Source organism: Gambusia affinis, linkage group LG15 (genome assembly GCF_019740435.1).
Source record: "Gambusia affinis linkage group LG15, SWU_Gaff_1.0, whole genome shotgun sequence".
Taxonomy (NCBI): Eukaryota; Metazoa; Chordata; class Actinopteri; order Cyprinodontiformes; family Poeciliidae; genus Gambusia; species Gambusia affinis.
This window is the reverse complement of record NC_057882.1, coordinates 6,953,353-6,976,616: the sequence shown is the minus strand read 5'-3', so window position 1 is coordinate 6,976,616 and position 23,264 is coordinate 6,953,353. Positions and strand designations below refer to the sequence as shown.

At 41.1% G+C, this 23,264-nt stretch overlaps 2 protein-coding genes across 3 annotated transcripts; one reads left to right on the top strand and one right to left on the bottom strand.

The window, feature by feature from the left end:
• Window positions 1-231: 231 nt before the first annotated feature.
• Window positions 232-19,597, bottom strand: LOC122844995. Of its 2 annotated transcripts, XM_044140922.1 has the most exons (14): window positions 19,044-19,597; window positions 18,768-18,862; window positions 17,381-17,497; window positions 11,791-11,868; window positions 11,462-11,717; window positions 10,323-10,539; window positions 9,482-9,902; window positions 4,112-9,357; window positions 3,712-3,910; window positions 1,770-2,002; window positions 1,402-1,683; window positions 1,228-1,334; window positions 893-1,133; window positions 232-813 (listed from the first exon to the last, which is right to left on the bottom strand). In XM_044140922.1, the coding sequence occupies exons 4-13, from the start codon at window positions 11,857-11,859 to the stop codon at window positions 895-897; spliced, it is 7,269 nt and encodes a 2,422-aa protein (XP_043996857.1). In that variant the 5' UTR covers window positions 11,860-11,868; window positions 17,381-17,497; window positions 18,768-18,862; window positions 19,044-19,597; the 3' UTR covers window positions 232-813; window positions 893-894. The 2 variants fall into 2 exon arrangements, with proteins under 2 accessions (XP_043996857.1, XP_043996856.1); XM_044140921.1 differs by lacking the exons at window positions 17,381-17,497; window positions 18,768-18,862; window positions 19,044-19,597 and having other exon boundaries at window positions 9,482-10,539; window positions 11,791-11,880.
• On the top strand, window positions 18,745-22,482 carry LOC122844996 (cysteine-rich and transmembrane domain-containing protein 1-like). The gene is made up of 5 exons (XM_044140924.1): window positions 18,745-18,841; window positions 19,699-19,842; window positions 20,087-20,130; window positions 21,823-21,937; window positions 22,010-22,482. The coding sequence occupies exons 2-5, from the start codon at window positions 19,773-19,775 to the stop codon at window positions 22,120-22,122; spliced, it is 342 nt and encodes a 113-aa protein (XP_043996859.1). The 5' UTR covers window positions 18,745-18,841; window positions 19,699-19,772; the 3' UTR covers window positions 22,123-22,482.
• The last annotated feature ends 782 nt before the right edge of the window (window positions 22,483-23,264 follow it).

The window sequence follows — 23,264 nt, the reverse complement described above, 5'->3', positions numbered from 1 at the left end:
TATATTTATTTTTTCTCCTGGATACTCATGGACTCTTCTGTTGCCACTATTTGTCTCCAACCAGATCAGCAACTGCCGCTCCGTTTATTTTTCTCCTTTCAGGGGAAACAGGGTTTGATCAAACATTAGTCCCATAGTAGAAGAAGTGGAGGAGAAGAAAAACCGCCATGTTCACCTGAACAACAGACACAATCATCTATAAGAATGGACAGAAAGGCCTGGACTCCTGCAGGAAGATTTATTCCTTCAGAATTTTGAATAAGGGAACAATCAATCAATGAAGTTTATTTTTTAAAGCACATTTTAGCAACAAGGCAATTCAAAGTGTTTTACATCACAAAGACATACAAATACAAAGTCAGAAACAGAGACCATAACATGTCACTAAGTGTCACTGTTCCACATCAGGATGTTGCTCGATGTTCCAGTTAAAATCACTTCTAACCATCTGGATTTAGAGATTTAAAGGAACTCAGTATTTCAGCTGTTTCTCAGTTTTCTGGAAGTTGGTCTCAGATCTGTGGAGCATAGAAGTTGAATGCTACTTCTCCATGTTTGGTTCTGGTCCTGCATCCAAATCCAGAATCAGGAGACCTGAGCAATCTGCAGGTTGATCCAGCAGCAGGGTGGTCATTCACATTTAAATATAAATGTTCCTCTTGTGATTTAAATATTAAGTTATTTCCTAAGGAAACTTTTGTTACATGTTATCATGCTGTTCTTTGCTTCAGACGTTCTTTTGTCTGCTGAGCTCAGAGTTTTGGTTGCATGGAATCAAGCCCAGTTCAACCAGACTCCTGTTTCCAGTCTCATCTGAGTGAGTAGAGAAACAGAAAATGGTTCATTAATACCAATCAAGATGAAAAGTGTTATGTTATATAGATAAACCTACATCTAAAGGCGTTTCTGGTGTTTAGCAGACGGCTTCAGCACTTCCAGCAGTTCATGATATTCTGGTGAATTCTTGGAGTAAAGCTGGGACTTTGTCCACTGACGAAGATCATCCTTAGAGTTCTGATTGATGACTCCCATCTCACAGTATTTATCCAACAGCAGTCTGTCTCCAATGCTGTGATATGTCCTGGTGGCTTTGGTGGACATGACATCAGGTCTTTTATTTTGCTGATAAATTCCTGCACAGAGAGCAAACATTAGCCAAATGGCTGAAACAGCCTGTTTTTCTGCAGGCTAGTTGCAGCAGCAGTTGAATCAGTCTCTGTTATGCACCTGCATCTCTCCGGAGAGACTCCGACATCTCTGGATTGGCCGCTATTAAGGACATCTTCATCGCTTTATGAGCATCACCAGAAACCAGAACTTCAGCAAGCTTTTCCCTGCAGCAAACAGAGCAAGTGACATCAGCAAAGGGCTGCAATCAGCCATGCAGTGATGCATCCTCACCTGATTCTGTGAGACCCCTTGCTGTTTCCGGTGGTCAGCGCCTGCTTGTGATGTTCGGTGAGAACCTCTCTGCAGAGCCCACGCTTTCCGGTTTTATCAATCATGTCGTAAAGCTTAGGCTGGTTTGTTTTCAGCCTGTTTCTCAGGGCTTCGTTCTCTGGTTTCTGCAGCATCTCATGAGCTTTCTTGAAGGTGCTGATAGGTGGGATGTGGTCTGCATTCACAGGAAAGCTCTGGTTGTTGTTAGCGTTGGGTCTGTTTGTCCTCCGCAGGCCCTTGATGCTTCACAAACCAAACATCAAGTAGAGATGACTATATGTTGCAGAGTGACAGCTGCGATTTTAAATCTTTGGACAGAATGAACTCACTCATCAAACCTTCCAACCAGACCCAGGTCGTAACATTTTATCAGTTCGGCCTCATGCTCCTGGAAATCCTGCATGTCTGTTGTGTTTAGTTTGTCCTTGAAGTCTTTTCTGCTGGCTTCCTGCGTCTTCCTGCCTCCTCCACTGATGATGTATTTATCTAGGTATCTGTGGGTTTCTTCATATCCTCTCTGCAGGTTCATGGCTGCTGCGTACTTGGCTGTGTCCTGAAGCATCTGAACCATGACACGTCACAAATATTTCACCATTTCTACTTTTCCTTACATCAAAGCTACATTCAGTTGTTTTACTGACAACAAGATGCTGAATTAAGCAGATATTTTAAATTACAATAGACATATAAATATAAACTCAGCAGATAGGTGGTGTTGCTGAGATCCACCAACAACATTTATCAGTACTTTATTTTATTCCTCTTCTTCAACCACCAATCGCCAAATATTCACCCGGTTGGTGAAACCATCAGACAGCAGGGAATAAACATCCACTGTGATGCTGATGAAAATCAGCTCTATCTATCCATAAATCCTGATTAATCCTGTCCATTAGTTAGAGTTTATGTCTGGAAAACATAAACGTCTGGATGACTCCATCTTTTTGTTTTTAAGACCTGATAAGACAGAAGTTGTCGACTTTGGATTCATTGAACCGAGTCTCTGATTGGCTGCCACAGCTGAGCTACCAATAACTTCATGTTCTCTTTTTCATAGACAATCAATTTCACCCAGTTTTCTGTGGTTAACTCTTACAGTTCAGAGTCATTTTAAGTTTAAACTGATTTCCCTGTGGCCTGGAAAAGCTCTGGATAGAAGCAGCGCTGTGCTGTAGATTTATCAGAACAATTTCACTCAGTACAAAATTCTGGTAGTCAATGCTTGGGGACTCTAGTATTTCAAAACAAGCTGTTTGAGTCACAAATTATCTCAGGTGAGGACACAATGTATTAAATATAATTTGTTGCCTGGAGACGTAGCAATGGTACAGCAGGGATCTATATTAGATCCCCTTCTGTTCATAATTTATATAAATGAATTGGGACAAAATGTGTCTGATTTGTATTTCTGTGCAGATGACGGTTATTTGTTGCACTGGATTGGAGGAGTGGATCTGTGAAATTAAATCAAATGTGGAAAGTCTAGTCTAGGCTAAAATCAAAGTTGGGTTTTATTTTTTAAGTAGGTTGTTCATAATACAGAGATAAAAACTTTCTTGTCATTGCAGTTTGCTTGTCTGTGTTGGACTACAGAGATGTTTTGACTGTCAACTTCTGCTCTCTGAGGTTCTTTACAAACTGCAGAATGACATCAGAGACCGTGATTCATCCTCACAGGTGGGATGTTCTGTCTGGTCCTGCTCAGTTTTTATCTATAAGAATTACCTGGACTTCTGCCAGCTTATCTGCACTGAGAAATGTTGACCCTTCTGGTTTGTTCACATTTTTATGCTCCTTTTGCTCAGGCTGAATTGGCTGAGAAGACTTTTTTTTCCTGTTCTCTGATCCTGGAACTCGCTGCAGAAAACTTTTAAATTAACTGATGTTATCTCACTGTGCATTTACCTCCAAAGTAAAAGTTTCAAAACCATGCGCCAGTTTTTCATAGCTTGTTGTTTTCTTTAAACTGTGTTACTTGTTAGTGTTTTATTTATTGATGCCTCTTGGCCAGGACTCTCTCCAAAAAGAAGTTTTTAATCTCAGTGTGATTTTAAAGTAAAGTAAAGCTAAAAAAAAACAAAAAACTCAGAAAGGCTTCAAAAACAGATTGATGAGAGGAGCAGGAGGTTTCTGTGTTTCTGCCAGAGTGACTGGAAGTCTTTATGTTTGGTATTTCTCAAAACCTTTAAATGATTTCTACATAAAAATACTTTAGTTTCATTATCAGCACAGTTTATGTTTCATTAATGTTTTGAATGTCATCATACTCACCAGATCCTTCATTTCATTTCGAAGCTGCACCGCCCTCTGTTTGTGGTCAACAGTACTGCAGCTGGTGGCCTGGACCACAGCATGATAGAAGCAGTTCATATCTGCAGAGTTCACAGGAATCACAGCGCCATCTGGCTTCACAATGTCAAAATGTCCGCTGTAGGGCCTCGTTTCACCAGCAAGCCGTTCTGCAAACGTCCTGAAAATTACAAACAGAAATACCAAAACACTTTTATACAGATGGAACACCACATATAAACGGAATGCTTTTTTTTTATATAATGTGCATTTGGAGGACGTTTGCTGTGAATAAGGTTTTATGAAAATGAATTGATGAATACTTCTTAACTCCAACACGATAAAACACATCATCAATATGAGATTCTCAATCGTTACTCACTGTTTTTGTGTTTCTGGGTCTTTGTTCAGTTGGAGGACGATATCACCTGCGGAACTGTCCTTTCCTGGAAAGTAATCTTCAGAAAGCTTCTTCTTATCTTTGTCCACAACTATAACTCTGATGCCTTTCCCTTGGAGAGCGTCACTTTGAGTGAGGACATGGATGTCCAAAGCTGAAGCAGGACGATCAACATCACAAACCTCCTCTATGTAACAATGAAGGTCCTGTTTGCCCTCCTCTGAGAGAGATTCACATGGTCTGCGAATGGCCTCCTTCATTTGGTGTTTATACAGCTGGTTGTCAAAGAAACCTTGAGTATTAGCCCTGCCCAGTAGGTTCCCAACAGCACTACTAGCAGCGCTGTTTATGCGAGTCATGCAGGTTCTGGTGATGATGGAGGTCATGTGTCTTGAACAAGTTTCAACAAATGACTCTGAAACACTTGTAGCTATAATGTGGAGAAGGTCTTTTTTAAGCCTTTTCACATCAGGTAATGAGTGCCTTCCATCCTTGTCATATTTTTCCTGTGGCAGCTGATCCAGGCTTTTCAACAACCCAGGCACAAAGGCTTTATAAATGACGTCTTCTGTGGGAAATGAATTCAAGATTTCTACACAGAGTTTGATATACTGAGCTGACTCCAAAAGCTTCATCAACACTTTCATCTCTTTCCGTTTCTCCATGTGCCGTCCCACAGAACCACAGACCTCTGACAGAGTATCAAGAACTTTACCAACCTGGGTGCAATCCATCATCAGGTCAGGGATTATGTCTCGCGTCATCATGTCCACTGATAGACGGATTTCATTCTCACAACTCATGTCTATTGTGAAGTTGGTGAAGTTCTGCTCCATGGCCGTCTTTGGTACTGCTGAACAAATGAAGTTTGTGAGAGCAGAATCCAGGCGGCTATTAGCTTTTGTCATCGAAAAGACTTTATCCCTGAAGGCCTCATTCAGAATCCTTTTAAACACAGCTGGAAGTGCATTGCTGACACTGTAGCTCACCACAGAGACACATCCCTGCTTTGCCAGTTCTTGAACAGCAAATTTCCCTGCATGTTTACAGCACTCTTTTACTGTGAGAATCGAGCTACATTTAGCCCCAGCAACCAGACCTTTGGCACCACTTTGTACAGCCCTTACAGCTCCCTTGAGTTTGCTCAGTCCACCAAAGACCAGAGACACCCCAATACTGATGGCTTTGGAGATTGCCCACTCTGCCCAGTCAAAGCTTCCTTGTATCATTCCCTTTATGCCGTGAATCATGTCAGAAACCCCTTCGCTGATGAGTCCAAGCCCAAACTGGCTGGCGCTTCCATAGGACAGAGCACAAACAAGAACACCTGCTGCCACTTGGACAACTCCTAGACAAAAACAAACAAAGGCGTCGATGGAAAACTCTGGCTTCTTTTTAACCTCAAACACGATGCAGAGACCAAACTCATGAAGTACCATCAGTTCATTCGTGGTGATGGGGTCTTTGTCTTTGGAAAGACTGTAAACACTGGAGTCTTCTAAGATAGCCTCTCCTTTGCTGTTCTCAATGTGCTGTAGGGCTTTCAGGGCATTCTCAATGTATCCTCTCCAACATTTGAAGACACTCATTCTGGCTTTCATTTGGTTCTGCAGGTTGCTGTCTTTGTGGTGGGGTACAAAGTCATTAGCCACAGCAAAATTACAAAACATCATGGTGTTTGTTGACTCTGACAGGTACACATTCACAGCAGTCTTTGCTTTTTCTAATAACTGCTTTGCTTCCTCTTTGTAGCCGCTCCTTTTCAGGTTGACTGTGATGTACGCCTGGTTATAAAGTGCCACAGCACAGTAGAAAGGATCACACTGTACAGCACTCTTCCAGTACAACAATGCTCCAAAGTCACTTTCCTTTTTGTTGCTGCGGTGTACGTCAGTTCTGCTTTTTGCCAGTTTAATGTAGTCATAGAAATTGTTGCTCCTCCCCTTTAAGATTTGATCAGCAGTCTTCTTCAACCCCTTCATAAGGTTTTCTTTCAGGAGGTGGATATCATCATGCCTGCTGAAGTGCTCTTCATGGAGGATGAGCCACAAGGCCCATGATTCTTTCAAAGCATTGATCGCAGTCTCATAATCAAATTTTTGACGATGGCTCCTAAAACACTCAGGAAGATCTTTTGACTTCAGCTTTTTGATATCCCTCCTCTCCTCTTCTGTGTAATGCTTGTCAAAGTCACAAAGAAACTCACAAAATGTGGAGAACAGACTTTCCTTCATTTCAATTTGTAGAAGCTCATTTTTCTCCATACCATCCAAACGTCTGACTTCGTACTCCTCTCTGAGTTGTCTCATGGTTTCCACTGAGTGGCCTTGGTATGCTGGTGCTAGAAGATCCCGGTTAAGTATCATCTGCGCCATTCCTGGGTTTCCTTTGCGGGCGGTGCGTCCAAACACCTGTCTCTCTACACGGTGACTTCCAGGGAAGTATGTGAGAAGCACAAAGAGCCCTCCACACTCATTGACTTCTTGGTGAACATTTATGTCTGTACCTCTTCCTCCAAGGTTTGTAGCTATGATGATGTGTCCCTTCCTGAAAGTCTCCTTTTCAATGTTGTGCTTTTCGCTGATTGTGTACATGCTGATCTTAGCAGAGTGTTCTTTTTGAACCTGTATTTTACTTTTCAGCTCCTTGGCAGTCTTGACATCCTCACAGATAATTAAAACAACCTGCCCCCTGCCTGCAGTTCTCCATGTGGTCTCGCAGATGACCTGGATCCACTCAGTTTTTCCTCCAGAAACCTGAACTGCAGGAAGTTCTACAAGCTTTTTATGACGGTGAGCTGGAATGATGTAACTGGCTGTTTTGTATTGCCGTTTTAGAAATGCTTTCTCTGCTTCGCCCCCTAATGTCCCAGAGACTCCAAAAATCCCTTTGCCTGTCAGATACTTTTTAAAGAAATGGACATTTGACATGTAGTTTGTGATGTTAGATAATTGTGAAATTGCCAGTTGGTGTTTCATCTCCAAAAACTGTTGCAGGCCCTCACCCCAGCGCTTGTTTTTCTCTAGCACCCCACTGGCCTGAAAGTCTACAGGAATTATGGCATCATAGTGATGAGATTGCTCACTACCGAAACCAGGCCTGTCAACCTCTGGTGTCTTTTCAATCATGTACTCTCGATCTAGCGCCATCTGAATGGCTCTCAAGGCATTCTCTGCAAAAACGGGCAACTGGTTCTCAACATACTCTTTTAAGAAAGATGGAATCACAATATATCCCTGAGTTTCCTCCACTGACTTTAATGAGCATTCACCAGAAAATCTAATTTTGGATTTCAGTTTTTCAAGAGTTGATTCAATGAGTGATTTCTCAGACATGATTTCACAGGCACATCCGTTCTCCAGAAGAAGGATCTTCACATCGGGGTCTGCGGAAGAATCGTCTTCACTGTAGCGTTTGGCTTTATTGTTTACTAGTGAGTAACAGTCCACCACCACGCCATCAAGCACTGCTGTCTCAAGTTCCCTGAACAACTCATGCTGCTGCTGATGTCCCAACTTAGCCATGATGGTTCCAATGACTTGCAATGTGGAATCTTCAGAGCTGGCTTTCTCTGTCTGAGTTTGACTCATTGCTTCATTTACTTTATTGAGATCCTCCTGAGAATAAAGGCCCAGCTTCACACCCAGCAACAGTATGTCATCTTCTGAAAAGTCTGATTCTGAGCCAACCACAGCTTGCTTGGCAACCTTGTGACAGTACTGGATCCTAGTTCCCCATTGGATCTCGCCAGTTTCAAATATTTCTATCGGACGGCAGGCAGACATCAAGGCCCAGATGCTTGCTAGGACTTGCTCCAGGTGTCTCAGCCCACTGGCTTGATGTGACAAAAAGGTTACTTGGACTCCACTATCCAACGTCATGTAATCCACTTCATCCACAATAACACAGTCAAACTTTCTCTGTCCTCGAGTTGTTTTCTTCTCAAACTCTTGCCTCAGTATGTCTGCAGCAAAAGTACAAACAGTGCCATAAACTACTTGCATAGAATAAGCTTCTTCAAGCAGTTTGTCATGGTCTTCAAAGGAACTTTTAGTTTGGTGTGGTGGAGGAACAGTTGATGAGGTCACACCAAACATTGCATAGAGTTTTTTCCACTCCTCTTGATCGCGAATGGCAAGCAAAGGGGAGCTGGTCACAACATCCACCGCAGTACCTCGTATCGCCTGGATGGTGGCAAACATGGCTAAGGTGCAGGTCTTACCCTCACCGGTTCCGATTTCCAAGAGGCATCCTCGTTTGTCCTGGGACTGCTGTAACAGCAGTAGCAGTAATGATGCAAGCTGAGTCAGTCTGGGAAAGTATCCCTGAACGCTCTTTCCACTGGAGGAGATGAAGGCTGTGCATGTCTTCACAGCTATGGACATGACAATGAGGATGCTCTTTAACATGTCAGTGTTAGGGTTGGAAAAATCTATTGAAACTATCCACCTTTTGCAGTCTTCAATCAAGTCTGACTCTAGGTCCACTCCTTTACATCTGGGCAACACAGCCTCAACGTATTGAAGAGTCTTTTCCAGTTGTGACAGGAGATCTTCTGGATAGTTATTTTCCCGCATTTCAGTCAGGATAGACTCATGATCTTTGTCCTCCTCACATGATATACAGTCTCGAATATATCCTATGGGATCTTTGTGATTCAGTGCAGTGACAGCCAGTATGCAGCTTAGCCTATAGGTGCATACGCAGTGAAGGATGTTTGAGACTTTTACCTGATCCATGCCCAACGTCCGTCCAATGAACAGTTTGATTTCTTTAGGAGTCCAGATGTTGTTGAAAAGTATTTGACTGAGGATTTCCTTGCCTTGTTTTGGTAACTTTGAAGTAATTTCAAAAATATTTACGAAAACTTGTCTGGCTAGAGTTGGATTAGAAATCTGCAGCTGATCTTCCAAACTGAGAAAGAATTTGTTTTTCTTGTCTTGTCCAGTTCTGTGCTCAAACTGAAAATCAGCCTCACCCTCCAGCGTAACTTTGACCACAGCCTCCAGAACACTGAAGCGCTCGGTCAGGGATAGATCCACATATCCAGTGGCCTGATCCAAAGCCCACTGTGACCAGATGGGGATGTTGTGCTGTTCTAGGTAATTTAACATCAGCACATTTTGGAGATACTTCATTCTGTCTTCAAGGTTCATCTTTGACTTCTCTTTCTCTTTGATTTGGTAGCTTGACAGAAGTTCTTCAAATTGTTGCTGCACATCTCTGAACTGCATAAAAGATCAATTTAGCACATTAGCATCAAGTCTAAACATTCATATGGTCAACTATTGCCAGAGTCTAACTTGCTTTTTCAAATTTAATGTGGTAAACCTAGAAGATCTCAAACCTTACCTCATCCCTCTCTATGTAAGTTGTATGATCGTCCAGCAACTGGTACAGTACTTCAGTCTTTTGCTGCTGGTGTTCTCGAGCTTTGACTTGTTCCTGCTCTTGAAGTCTTTCCTGAGCTATTCTGATCTTTCTCTTGGAGGCTTTGTTCTCCAAGTCAATCTGCTCTTGGATTCTCCTGGCTTGCTCCAGCTCTGCCAGGCGTCTTTTCTCCTCTTCTTGCCTTTTTCTCTGCAGTTCTTTTTGTCGTTTCTTCCATTGTTGCCATTCTAGTAGTTCTCGTTCTTGCCTTTCCTGTTCTTGCCTTTCAAGTTCCAGTCTTGCCTGTTCTTGTCGTTCCCATTCTCGTCGTTCACGTTCTTGTTGTTCCCATTCTCGTCGTTCACGTTCTTGCCTTTCTTGTTCTCGTCGTACACGTTCTCGACGTTCCCATTCTCGTCGTTCACGTTCTTGCCTTTCCCGTTCTTGCCTTTCAAGTTCCAGTCTTGCCTGTTCTTGTCGTTTCCATTCTCGTCGTTCACGTTCTTGCCTTTCTTGATCTTGCCTTTCAAGTTCCAGTCTTGCCTGTTCTTGTCGTTCCCATTCTCGTAGTTTACGTTCTAGTTGTTCCCATTCTCGTCGTTCACGTTCTTGCCTTTCTTGTTCTCGTCGTACACGTTCTCGACGTTCCCATTCTCGTAGTTCACGTTCTAGTTGTTCCCATTCTCGTAGTTCACGTTCTAGTTGTTCCCATTCTCGTCGTTCACGTTCTTGCCTTTCTTGTTCTCGTCGTACACGTTCTCGACGTTCCCATTCTCGTCGTTCACATACTTGCCTTCCAAGTTCCAGTCTTGCCTGTTCTTGTCGTTCCCATTCACGTCGTTCACGTTCTTGCCTTTCTTGTTCTTGTCGTACACGTTCTTGACGTTCCTGTTCTTGCCTCCTCTTTGTCTCCTCTTGGGTCTTTCTTTTTCGTTCCACCTCTGCCTGGCGCCTCTGCTCCTCTTCTTCCCTCTGACGTTTCTCTTCTTGTTGCCGTCTTTTGCGTTCTTCTCTTTCTCGTTTGTCTTCTTCGATTCTTGCTAAAAGAAAATTCAAGAATGTTCTTGTGAATTTTATCACCCTCTTTAGTTTAATCAAAGCTAACTTAGCATGTTCTGGGTTAATATTTCTTTACACGGTTTTAAAAAGTTAACTTTATTTTAACTGAATTTTTGGCACAAAATAAGTCAGTAATGTTACTAAAGGTATCAGGCAGATGGTTCAAATTTTTTAGGTTTTATTCTCTTAGCCTTAAAAATTCAGATTATTTCCTACCCATTAAAGTAGATTAATAAAATCCTTAACAAGGTTGATGTTGAAACATATGGGTGCTGTTATGAAAATTTACGCAGTCAATAATTAACAGCAGTAATTTGAGATTATGCAACCTAATTAGAAATTGGGAGCTCATTTTCAAAGTCATATTTCTGCCATGTTATTCATTTTTTGTTATTCATTTACTTATTCCTGTCAGAACAAGAAACTAAATAATTATTTGGGGAACTAAATTTTTATTTAGTAAGCTAAGTACTAAGCCAAATAAATATTTAGTTTGCAAGTGCCTAAACAATCCATTAAAGAAGTAGGGGCAACTATGGTGGACAAAGGTCATGGATGGATGGATTAAAAGACATAAATAAAGAATGGCCACTGATCTAAACACAACATCTAAAAAGTTGTTCACTCATCATGTTCTCAATCCAACATTGAGCAGTGATCAGTGTTCTCTCTTGGTTTCCAGCTGAGTTGACTCCTAACCGTTCATGTACCGAATCATTTCACGCATCAAGTTAAAAAATTTAAGCTGAGTTCATCTAAGTGTGTAGAAATCATTCAGCATTAACTGTTCTGTATCGATCCAAAATCTGAACTAACTGGAACAGGTTCACTGTGAACAGCAGACCACGCCTGTCCAGGAAGTAAAGCATTAATGTGCAGCCTGAAGGTTTCTGTAAGACTTACCATAGTTGGTACAGCGGTCAACCACTTCATCAGAACTGTTGACCAGCTCAAAGTGTTCCCGATCATCGCTCTCTCTTACAGTGAAATTATCAATGCGATTGTCAGAATGGAGGTCCCAATTGGAGTGGTTTCCATAGCTAAGGTAGACGCCTTTGTACAGAACAGCACCAAACAATCCGAATGGATCATTTAACAACGGAAATACTAAAGGCCATTCTTTTATTGCTGTACCATGTGGCTTCAGTTTTGTCCCACTCTGTGGAGACGAGGAGATAAAAACAGTTAGGGAAGGTTCATCTACTGATTCATATCTCGGTCTGGACTCTTACCTTGTCTTTATCATAAGAGTGGTACCAGGTGTAAGGGGTCTCATTGGTTACTGTAATGGTGGCTACCATTTCTTAGCTCTGTAAGGACAAAGAATCAATTATCTACAGGAAACAATAAATTCAAGTGTTCCTCTTGAGAAACTTTATCAGTTTATTAATCCGATTGAAGGACCTTCAATGTCTACAGTTCAGATATGCTCCAACACGTCGTCTGTCAGGGACATCCTGTGTTTGCCACAGAGGTTCTGGGAATCTAGGCTGTTGTTTGGTCCATCAGCACAAACAGAAGCCAGAAACTCCAATGCCAACAACGATGCAGCCGTATAGCTCATCAGGAAATCTCGAACACCAACAGCTCAGCTGGGGCCTCGCCAGGATCTCAACTGATGCCACCCTACCTGGGCAAGACCGACCTCCGGTAGACAATGTAATGGAAACTTTATTATGACTTTCGTTTGTAGGCCTAATGGCTAATTTCCATTGTGAGCACAAAATGCTCTGCTCATGTTGAAGTCTGGGTGTGGTCAGGACCAGTGACGTCAGTAACGCGTTAATTTGTAACGCGTTACTGACGTCGGACCACTTTTTTCAGTAACGAGTAATCTAACGCGTTGCTATTTCAAATCCAGTAGTCAGACTACAGTTACTTTTCAAAATCACTTTGCGTTACTGCGTTACTATCTTCTTTTGTTATTTAATCAGATTTCTCTACTCGTCTTGTCGAGTGACCGACGTCTCTAATGTAAACAATGGAGGGAGATGCGCATTTTGTTGGTGGAAAAACTGGAACTATTTTGAGTTTCTGTCGTCAAGTCCGATTATTATAAGCGGCTTTGGGCTTCCTTTTTTTTTAAAGTCGCTTGCAAATTTAATGAGTGGCGGGTTGCGCCTTTTTGGGCTCGTTTTTGAACGTGAAGTTGCTCATTTGGGCTTTGGAATAAGCAGAGACTCATAATAAATCCCAGAATTTGTCAGTCATTAAGGTAGTTTTAGTCAGTCCTGTCCATCATTTCCCGGATGATCCGTCCCGCTGTGTCTTTGTTAATGTCTAGTTAATATATTACCTGTGAATGACGTCAAGCTTCGCGTTGCGCTCCAGAACATTTGCACTGCAAACATCGAGAATAATTTGAACAGCGCAATAAACGTGAAAATAGCCACGAATGAATGTGTCTGTATAGTTTCCAATAATTATAATGGCAAGTTAACGCCACTATAATTATTAATATTAAGATAAGTGTCACAAATCTGTGCAGCCATCTCAGTGGTGGAGCTGCAGGAAGAGCTCTGTGAGCTTTGACACCAAATGCAGGGCCGTAACACAGAACCTGGAAGGGGGGGGGCTTTAAAATCCTTCTTAGAGTTTTCCAGACAACAGAGGATCACAAATTATTCACGTTTTTTAATTCTTTTGTACAATCTCCTCTTCAGTTCAACCTTATCAGTGGAGACACATTGTTGATGTTACCATTATAAAATAGCTCACAATTAAGTTTTGGCAAAGCTCAATGTGATTTTCACAGGAGGCGGAGCGTTGTTAGCAGCTGCTGAAAGTGACTAAAAAGTTACTTTTAATGTAACTTAGTTACTTTCCAAATCAAGTAGTCAGTAATATAACTAAGTTACTTTTTCAAGGAGTAATCAGTAGTCCGATTAAAGTTACTTTTTCAAAGTAACTATGCCATCACTGGTCAGGACTTTCACTTCCTGTTAAGCTTTGTGATAAAAGCTGTAAGAGCTACACAAAATGGAAACATTTGTCACCAGAAAACCAGGAACAAGTCAGCAAAGCAGAGAAAATTGAGAAAACACAGATTTATGAGCAAATTGTACTTTGTTTTTTTCAAAAATGTATTCTATTGAATCTTCTCTTTTAGGACAAAACAAACTTACAACAAACTTACCATTGTAAACATGTACTTATACACACTTACATTCACTCACGCACCCACCATTCAAACCTGCATTTGTTTAGTTCTAAAAATATACAAAACCCTTTAGATTAAGACAGAGAAAAATAACAAGACAACATATAAATAGAAACTGTAGTAAAGACATCCACTTAAGACAACCATTAATAAGCTCTGTTTTCAGTCCCTATGACAAATTGTACTTTTTGATTCTTTTGCTAAATGCTCTCTTTGAAGTCATGAAGAAACTGCTTCATGCTTCAATCAGCAGTTTTGGGGTTTTTAACTTGATAAACTTTGAGCTCAGCTTGTTTACAGAGTAAATCTAATCACTTCAGAAGGTTTGGGAGAGGGAAGTCACCGCTGATGATCACACGCTGTACTGTTACCTTCAGTCAGTAAGTCGAAAGTTTAGTGTAAACAACATCAACCCAGAGAGGGAACGCCCCGGCAGAGCACAGATCCAGAACATGAAGTTTTCCTCCAAAACACCAGGTGGCAGCAGTGGCCTATGCTTACACAGCATATGTTTATAAGTACAAACCTATTTTTGCTTCAAGAAAATATGTTTCTGTCTTCAGTGAATTATTTGTAAAATGCAGCTGTTGGCTCAGTTGTTGATCTTTCATCTAATTAGACTAAACAAAGTTCTAGTTACTCCTGGGTTAACAACATCTGATCCAAAGGTCTAGAGGAAGATTTTCTCTCCAGGATCTCTCTTGACACCCCCACTTATTGCTCAAAGTCAGTTTAACAAATGTCTTCCTTTCAGGGGTTTGCTCCACCTTCTAGAGTGTTTATTTCCCCGCTGAAGGAGGAAAGCAGGAGATAAACATTAGAACCAGGATGTGCAACATTCAGAGGTGGAGAACGCAGCAGCACCATTCTAATCAGCTAAAAGCAGGAGTGAAAGTAGTTTTAAATTCTTGGGGGTACTATATATATATATATATATATATATATATATATATATATATATATATATATATATATATATATATATATATCCAAGAAATCCCTCCAGTTAAAAGGTATTTGGTAATAAAATGCTGCCCAATGAGGAAGGATCAAAACTTACTCATTAATTTTTCTGTTCACATTGTGGTATTTTAGACTGAAATAAAAAAAATACACAAATGACACAACGTAAAAAAGACTAAATTCAGTCAGAAGAAACACTTTAACATTTTATTTGTTTTCAGGTGATGCATATATAACAGAGTGAAGAAGTTCTGGCATTCAGAGAACAGATAGAAGTCATGTGATTCTTTATTTAGCCGCTACTTTCCCAATCAACATGGTGGATGTCCGGGCCCAATGCCGCTGTGTTTATTTTATGACTACCAGTAGTTCAAATTTGTCCTCTGTAGAGGACATATGTAAACTTGAATATCTCCCACCCACTGCATACTACTGAATGAGTTCCTTTTGCTATCTACAGAGGACATTTAGGGCTTTTCAATGATACCAAATGTGAAGGGGTGGGGCTTTTTAAACTTCCTTTTTCTCATTCAGAAAAATAGCATTTATCAGTACAAGCACATTTTATGGGAAGAGAAAAAGAAAGTCCATAATACTTTTTATTGTGCAAATTTTGGCTTAAAATTTTGTTGGTATATTCTAAATAAGTCTCTTGGCAGCATATTAAAACTTTCTATGAAGTATTTTGACTGTATTTTATAGAAGTATTTAAAAGTTGAAAAATTAGAGGACATTTGTAGTTATTGTCTCTGCTTTGTTCTGTTTTTTTATGTTGATTTTTTTTAAATGACAAGAAAGGGGGTCGTTCTCAGATGCAGAGAGAATTTTACTGCGGATTATTGATGGAGACTCAGATATTGAGTTGTCTGATGAAGAAGGTGAAGATGCAATGTTTCAGGCAGAAACAGAGGAAGTTGATTCAAAGAGCTCTGAGGATGAAATTCAGGCAGGGCAAGCAGATGTAGAGTCAGATGAAACAAGACAGTCCACATCTCAGTCCAGTAGGCGTCCTCTGTGGAGCCAGAATACAAAGTACACCTTGAGCAGAAAATGGTCCAAGAAAGACAAATTTGTCCAGGTGTCAAGGCCACTAGCAATTGCTGAGTACAACACCAACATGGGTGGCGTGGACTTGGTTGACCGAATGTTGAGTTTCTACAGGATGGCTTCTTACACTCGGAAATGGACAGTGTGTGGAGTTTTCCACTTTTTTGACCTGGCAATCACCAATTCATGGCTTCAGTGTAAGAGTGACTGCCAGTGTCTGGGGGAAGAAACCACTGAAGTTGCTTAACTTCAAACTTCTCCTTGGTGAGGAGTTGATTACTCCTCACCAAGCAGGAATCAGAAGTGACAGTGAAGATGACTACACTCCTCCAGGTCAAAAGTGGAAACCACAGCCAAAAGCAGCTCTGAGACTCTACAGTGCCATCCATCTTCCAGAGATGGTGGACGAAACACATGCGTCAAGGTGTCGCAGATCTGGCTGCACAAGCAAAACATGTGATGTGCACAAAGTGCAAAGTGTTCCTTTGTGTTTCCAAGAAGGGGAATTACTTTTTGAAGCATCATAGCAATTAAGCACAGGAAAGCAAAACCTTTGTGATGATGGACAGTTTTGTCAATGTGAAATTCATTCTTATGTTGATGTTTGGATATTTTCTCTGGGACAAACTGGTTACCATCAAGGTTCAATTTCAAATGTATGGCGTTCCGATGTCCCCTGCAGTGGACACATGATATTTCAAAAATAAAAACTGTTTTTCCCAAAAAATTTTTTTTCAGTTTTCTAATTACCTTACAACTATTGTGGAAATAAAAAAAATGGTGATTGCACAATATTTGTTTTTTTGGTAGTCAGCAATAAATCAGTTTATTGACCAAAGGTAAACCTGTTTGGTGCTTCCAGTTCCAGCTCCAATCATATGACTGTCAGCTGAAAATGTGAATTTCCTCAGCTGATTTCAGAGCTCAGCAGCTAGCTAAAAAGCTAGTTAAATAATGGAGAGTCGTAATGTTACAACCCTCACTAATGTATTTAAAAATGCAAAAACTATTCCACTTTCATTTATTCATTTCAAACAGCATTAGTTAAGAAAGTGATGCTGGGAATTTTATCTGTAATTTATTAACAACAGAATCATTTCTATGATAAATGGAAATGGCCAAAGAGCCTCCAAACATTAAAGATAGAGCAGCAGATCAGAACCGGCAGGCTGCATCAGAACCAGAGGTTTACAGGAAAGCTGGTTCTGTTCGGCTGGTTTCCAGGAAGCTGCAGGGTCAGAGTTCAGCCGTGTCGACAGGCTGAAGGGAAGCGGCGCTGACTCAAAGTGAAACTCAGGTTTTATTTCACTGAGGATAAATTTAGATGCAGTTTGTTCTGGTTCTGCAGAGACCTGAACCGGGTCACATGACACAACAAACAGAAACTGCTTCAGTGTTTCTAATTCCACCCAACACTGTGACCTCTGACCTCTGATTATCGCGTCACCACACAGGTTTCAGCTGATTGTTATAATCAGTTCAACATTACAACATCAGCAACTAGCAACTGCAGCTGCAACTGCTTCAGCTGCAGCTGCAGCTGCAGCTGCAGCAGTCTGATCAGCTGAGTGTTTCTGGTCTCTTTCTGCTCTTTTCTGAGGAAACAGGAAGTTTCTGAATCCTGAAGATAATCTGAACCGAACGTGACTTACTGTGCTGGACGCTGCAGACAGAGTCCTGCTGTCCGTCCCTCTGTCCTTCCCTTAGTCCAGCTCAGCTGTCTGCTGCTGTGGGACATCCCCTCATGGTCTGCTGCTTTATAAGAGTATCTGCAGAGGACCAATCACAGCACAGCGTAGAGTTCACATCAGAAGTTACAGAGAGTTTATCAGGGAACTCCCAGTGGAACTGTGTGTGTGTGTTTATGTTCATGCGTGTGTCTGTGTGGCCATGGGCGTGTACATGTGAGTGTGTGTCGGCATGAGCGTGTGTGTGTGTGTGTGTGTGTGTGTGTGTGTGTGTGAGCAGCTGCAGCATGAACTCAAGTTGTTCTGTCTGTAGACAACAACTCATGGCTGAGTCAGACTTTAGCTCCACCTGCTGGTCGACACAAGAACTCCAGTTTATAAAGTAAATAATAGACTGAATGACAGGGTTTATCAAACTGGGGCCCGTGGCCCCCTGGAGGGCCTCTAAGAGGCGGTGAGGGAGCCTCAGAAAGTTGGAAGGACGATGAGGAAAAGCATGCCAAAGATTTTTTTTTAAATTACATTTTAAATGTTTTTTTATTATAAAATCTGATCTATTTTTTATGATCATGATGAAATCAGTTAAAGAAGCTGAAATGCTGCCTTGCTGATTGGCTGAGTCAGCAGCTTCCTGAAACAGCAGATGCAGCGTTCTGTTTCCTGTAAACCACGTGGTTCTGGTTCTGGTTCTGATCCACCTTTAACTGTTTCCTGCCACAGTGGAGGACAAGAGACAGGTCTAAGGTCCAGCTATGTCCTCCTGAACCTCTTTATCTTTGGGTCCCAAAGATAAAGAGGAGGTCTGCCTGAAAACATCGAAGATAAAAGCTGGAGTTTGATTGGTTGAAGCTTAAAGTAATTAAAAGAATAAAAGGTCTTGTAATTTGTGGATTTGCATACAGCAAATGTTTGCCTGATATTTTCTTATTGATTAATAATTGTTAATGTTTATATTATGTGTGTTTGTTTCCTTTTTCCTCACTTTGGAAGGCTGAGGTGATTGGCTGATTTAAATTGAAGACATGGAGTTTAACCAATTGACTGCTGGATGGGAGAGATTGTAGAGTTATTTATGAAATATATCTGCAGGTCAGGATGAACCTGAAGATTGTTTTCCTTTGTAGAGTCAACAGGAAGGTTTCAGTCAGAAGGAAGAGCTTTGTGATTTTATTTATTATTTCTGCAGCAACAGAGTTTAAAAAACAGATTTATGATTCATGAGCAAACAGCAAACTGGACTTTCTTCACAAGACGAGAAAAAAACGAGGAAAAGTGAAAAGCAGCTAAGACAAGGAAAACAAAGAGGAGGAGGAGGAAGAATAGGAGGAGGAGGAGGGTCCTCAGGCCTCACCCTGTCCTCATGTCTCTGACCGTCTCCTCAGTCGATCAGCATCTGATCAGGACAGCAGAGCCGTTCCTCTTCAGGTAAGTCCAGTTTTCTTCAGACTTCATGGAGACGTTAGATATGAGACAATAGAAACATTTAAAATGTTAGAGACATCAGAGACATGAGAGACATCAGCTCTGCGTGTCTCTGTCCTCTTGTGAAGACGGAGCAGCAGCAGGACAGATGGACGGTTTCTTTCCACCAATCACAGCCAGATCACCTGGATGACATCATCAGTACCTGCTGTAGTAACTAGCAGCTGTTCACCATGCTAGTTAGGTTTCAGGCTGGTTCTGATGGGTCAGGTCGGGTCTCGGGCTGGTTCTGGTTGTTGCTATGGTAACACGCTGCCGGTCCAGCTCTCCCAGCAGCAGCTGACTGGTTTTACTGGAACAAGCTTCTCCTGTGTGGGACAGGCGGCTGTTTGTGTCCGTGTGGCGGTTGCCGTGGCAACTTGTTTATTAGATGAGCGCTGGTATGGAGGCAGCTGACAGCACTGTGTGTCACGTTCAAATGTCTCTGCAGGGACAAACGTTTACTTACTGCCTGGTGAAAGGTCAGAGGTCAGGCTGACTGGTTTGGAGGGAAGTCCGTCGTCATGGTGATGTTAATGAGGTTATTACACATGAATCTGCAGCAGACACATCAGATTTATGTCCTGGAGCGTCTCAGGTGTCCACAGAGATGGAAACAATGTCTAAGACTTAAAATAAATCTAATCATTGATCTTAAATGATTAGATTTATTTATTTAAAATATTAAGTCTGAAAAAAAGACATTTTAATCAAAATATTTGATATAAAATATAATATTATTTATTTTAATACAATATTAAAATAAATAATATCATATTTATTAATCTGAAGCTAAAAACATGTTTCTGCTTTCTGCATAGATCCATCCATCCATCATCCATCCATCATCCTTCCATCATCCATCCATCATCCATCCATCCATCCATCCATCCAGATGAGTGATTATCCTCCTCCGTATCGTCCGTTCTTCCCTGACGATTCGTCTCCCTCCATGTTTCCTCCAGGTTCGTTTCTGTTTTTATCACAAAGCCAGAAATCATTTAGTAAAATTTAAACTTTATCTACTTCTTATTCCAGAGATGCTACAACCTCTGTAATTATTATAATTTCTCACTCTAAACAAATTATAAATTAGTTTAGATTTATCATTTCATTACTCTGACTTTATTTAGCTGTTATCTTTATGAGACAATCTCATTTATGTTTCTACTACAATTTTTATAAAATGTTGTTTTTTTGTTTTCTCAGGTTTTTACTCACCGCCGACTGCCTTCCCCGGCTCCGCCTATCAGGTACCCAGAATGTACCGCGGCAACTTCCTGTCTGACGTCATGTGACAAAATTCACCTGCTGCTGATGTGATGATGAGTTCAGAATAAACTACAGGAAATGTATTCATTATATCAAGAAGTTTAACAAGAAAAACAGCCAGTTAATAACCAGCAGTTTTATCATAATTAATCCAAACATAATAAAATAAAAACAAACTATAAAATCCAGTTTAAAGATAATCCAGCTCAGTCCCAGTCAGCTGGCTGCATGAAGCCAAAAAGTTTTAATGTCTGAGGAAATCAGCTGATTTCACTTTACAGAAATACTCATAAATTTTAATTTAACATTTATTATCTAACAAAAAATTAATACAGATTAAAAAAGTAATTTACTACAAACAACAGAACAGGATGATAACCATCTCAGTCCCAGTCAGCTAGCTGCATGAAGCCAAAAGGCTCATTTAATGTCTTTATTAATCAGCTGAAATTATGAAATAATTTGTTGGAAAATATAATACTCATAAATTTTAATTTAACATTTATTATCTAACAAAAAATTAATACAGATTAAAAAAGTAATTTACTACAAACAACAGAACAGGATGATAACCAAGAAACTGAACAGCAGGGGGCGCCATGCAGGCCAGGCTCATTTGGGTGGTACTTTATTAATCCAGAGGAAATTATGAAATAATTTGTTGCTCTGATACCTGAACATCCATAAAAACTAGATTAAAAACATTAGAAACAAAAGAAAAATATAAAAACTACAACAAAGACAGTAGAAGGAAACAATCTGTTGTTCACATTATGACGAGCAGATGGAGCCAAAGACTTCATATGTGTGTGTGTGTGTGTGTGTGTGTGTGTGCATGTGTGCGTGGGTGTGCGTGTGTGTGTGCGTGCGTGTGCGTGTGTTTGTTTCTAATACCTTGTGGGGACCATTTTCCTGACATACTACGTTGTGGGGACACACTGCTACTTGTGGGGACTGAAGCCTGGTCCCCACCAAGGGAAACGCTGTTTATGGGTCAGGGGTCAGATTTAGGATTAAGGTGTGTATTGAGTTTTGGTTAGGATTAAGTATTTTATGGTTAGGGTTAGGATAAAGGTATGGGTAAGGTTTAGGCCAGGGGTGGGCACTCCTGGTCCTCGAGGGCCGGTGTCCTGCAACTTTTAGATGTATCTCTACTTCAACACACCTGAGTCAAATAATGAGGTCATTAGCAGGACTCTGGAGAACCTGACTGCACTTGGGAGGTGATTCAGCTGTTGGATTCAGGTGTGTTGGACCAGGGAGACATCTAAGAGTTGCAGGACACCGGCCCTCGAGGACCAGGATTGCCCATCCCTGGTTTAGGCTGTAGAAATGAATGGAAGTCAACGAAAAGTCCCCACAAAGATAGCTGCAAAAACATGTGTGTGTGTGTGTGGGGGGTGTATTTCACATTTGAATTTCCAACAAACTTTGATTCAGATTTTTGTGCCTCATTTGTAAATGCATCCAGTAAGAACCTAAAATGTTTCTAATCTTCATCCTTCAAAGAAAATATTTTTAAAAATTAAACATTGAGTTCAGAAATTAAAGTTGAAACCTAGTTATTGTTATTTAGGATATTTCAGTGAAAGAACTAATTAATTCACACCTTAATGATAAGCTGTTTTCTGTCACATGTTCCTGTTTCCATGGTAACCCCTCTCCTCCCACAGACGTTCCCTCAGACCATCATCCAACCAGGACCCGCTCCACAGCAGGGGGCCTCAGTGATGTCACCTGCTTACTATGACAACAAACACCAGGCCTCCCATCCGGCAAAACCCACAGGTAACCTCCTCACCTGAGGACTGTAGTCTGATTGGCCACAGACTAACAGTAGACTGATGATGTCATCAACAGTTCTGCTGATGGATCCCAGGACCAATCAGCAGCCAGGCGGCATCGGGTCGTACCTGGCCGCATGTTCTGCTGCTCTGTGCTGCTGCTGCCTGTGGGACCTGCTGCACCGCTGACCATCATCACCAACATCATCATCCTCAGCAGTGACCATGTGACCGTCTGGTCTGCTGACACCAGGAATGTCCAACATGTTTGTGTTTAAAACGATGTTATTCTCATTAAAGGTTCAGAGGAAAATCCTGCTGTCTGATTGGACGGCAAGCAGGAACAAACAAATATGGAGGATGATGACATCATCTGAAAGCATTTTCTAACCAGTCTGCTGGTGTCTCTTTGATGATTGACTATTGACCTTATATCAGATTGGTCACAGCTGATCTATAAAGTGATTGATAGATAACTGTTTGTATTGTAACATTTTAACAATTTTTCTCTGTTTTCTCTTTTTTATAAAGAAAACATGTTTTCTCTCATGCAGCTGCAGTTTGTTTATTTTTATTACTCTTAATATTCTTTTTTGATTTAGCTGTAACCATTTACATTCTCTCAGCTGATTCAGTTCCAGTTTATTGAGCCAAACATCTCAGCAGCACGGCAGGTTAAAGTGTTTTACATGATAAAAACATGAGACAATAAACTATTTGATTAAGAACATAGAATGAAACAGCCAGTACAGCATTTTATCAGTGCCATCATTAAACCATCAATCATTTCTTTCACCTTCATTATTTCCTGTCAGTATTAAAGTCACAGTCTGCAGTTTCTCTCCCAGCAGAGCATCGAGTCCTTCAGCATCACTCCCCCTGGAACAGCAGGGGGCGACAGTGGAGAGGAAAACATCCTCTGGCTCAGAACCAGTGGTCACCTGCCAATAGAAGCTATGATGTGCAGGATAGTGACAGTCCTTGACTGGAAATTTAAGCAGATTGGTTGTTTACTTTCCTAGAACTACTCAATGCACCAATGACCAAACCATATTTGTGATGGGATGTTCCTATAAGAAGTATACAATGAAATAAAGAGATTTTCATCCATCCATTTTCTTACACCCTTGTTCCAAATGGGTTCAGGAGGGTTGCTGGTTCCTCTCCAGCTGACGTTCCGGGCGAGAGGCGGGTTTCACCCTGGACAGGTCGCCAGTCTGTCGCAGGGCAACACAGAGACATACAAGACAAACAACCATTCACACACACACTCACACCTAGGTAGAATTTGGAGAAACCAATTAACCTGACAGTCATGTTTTTGGACTGTG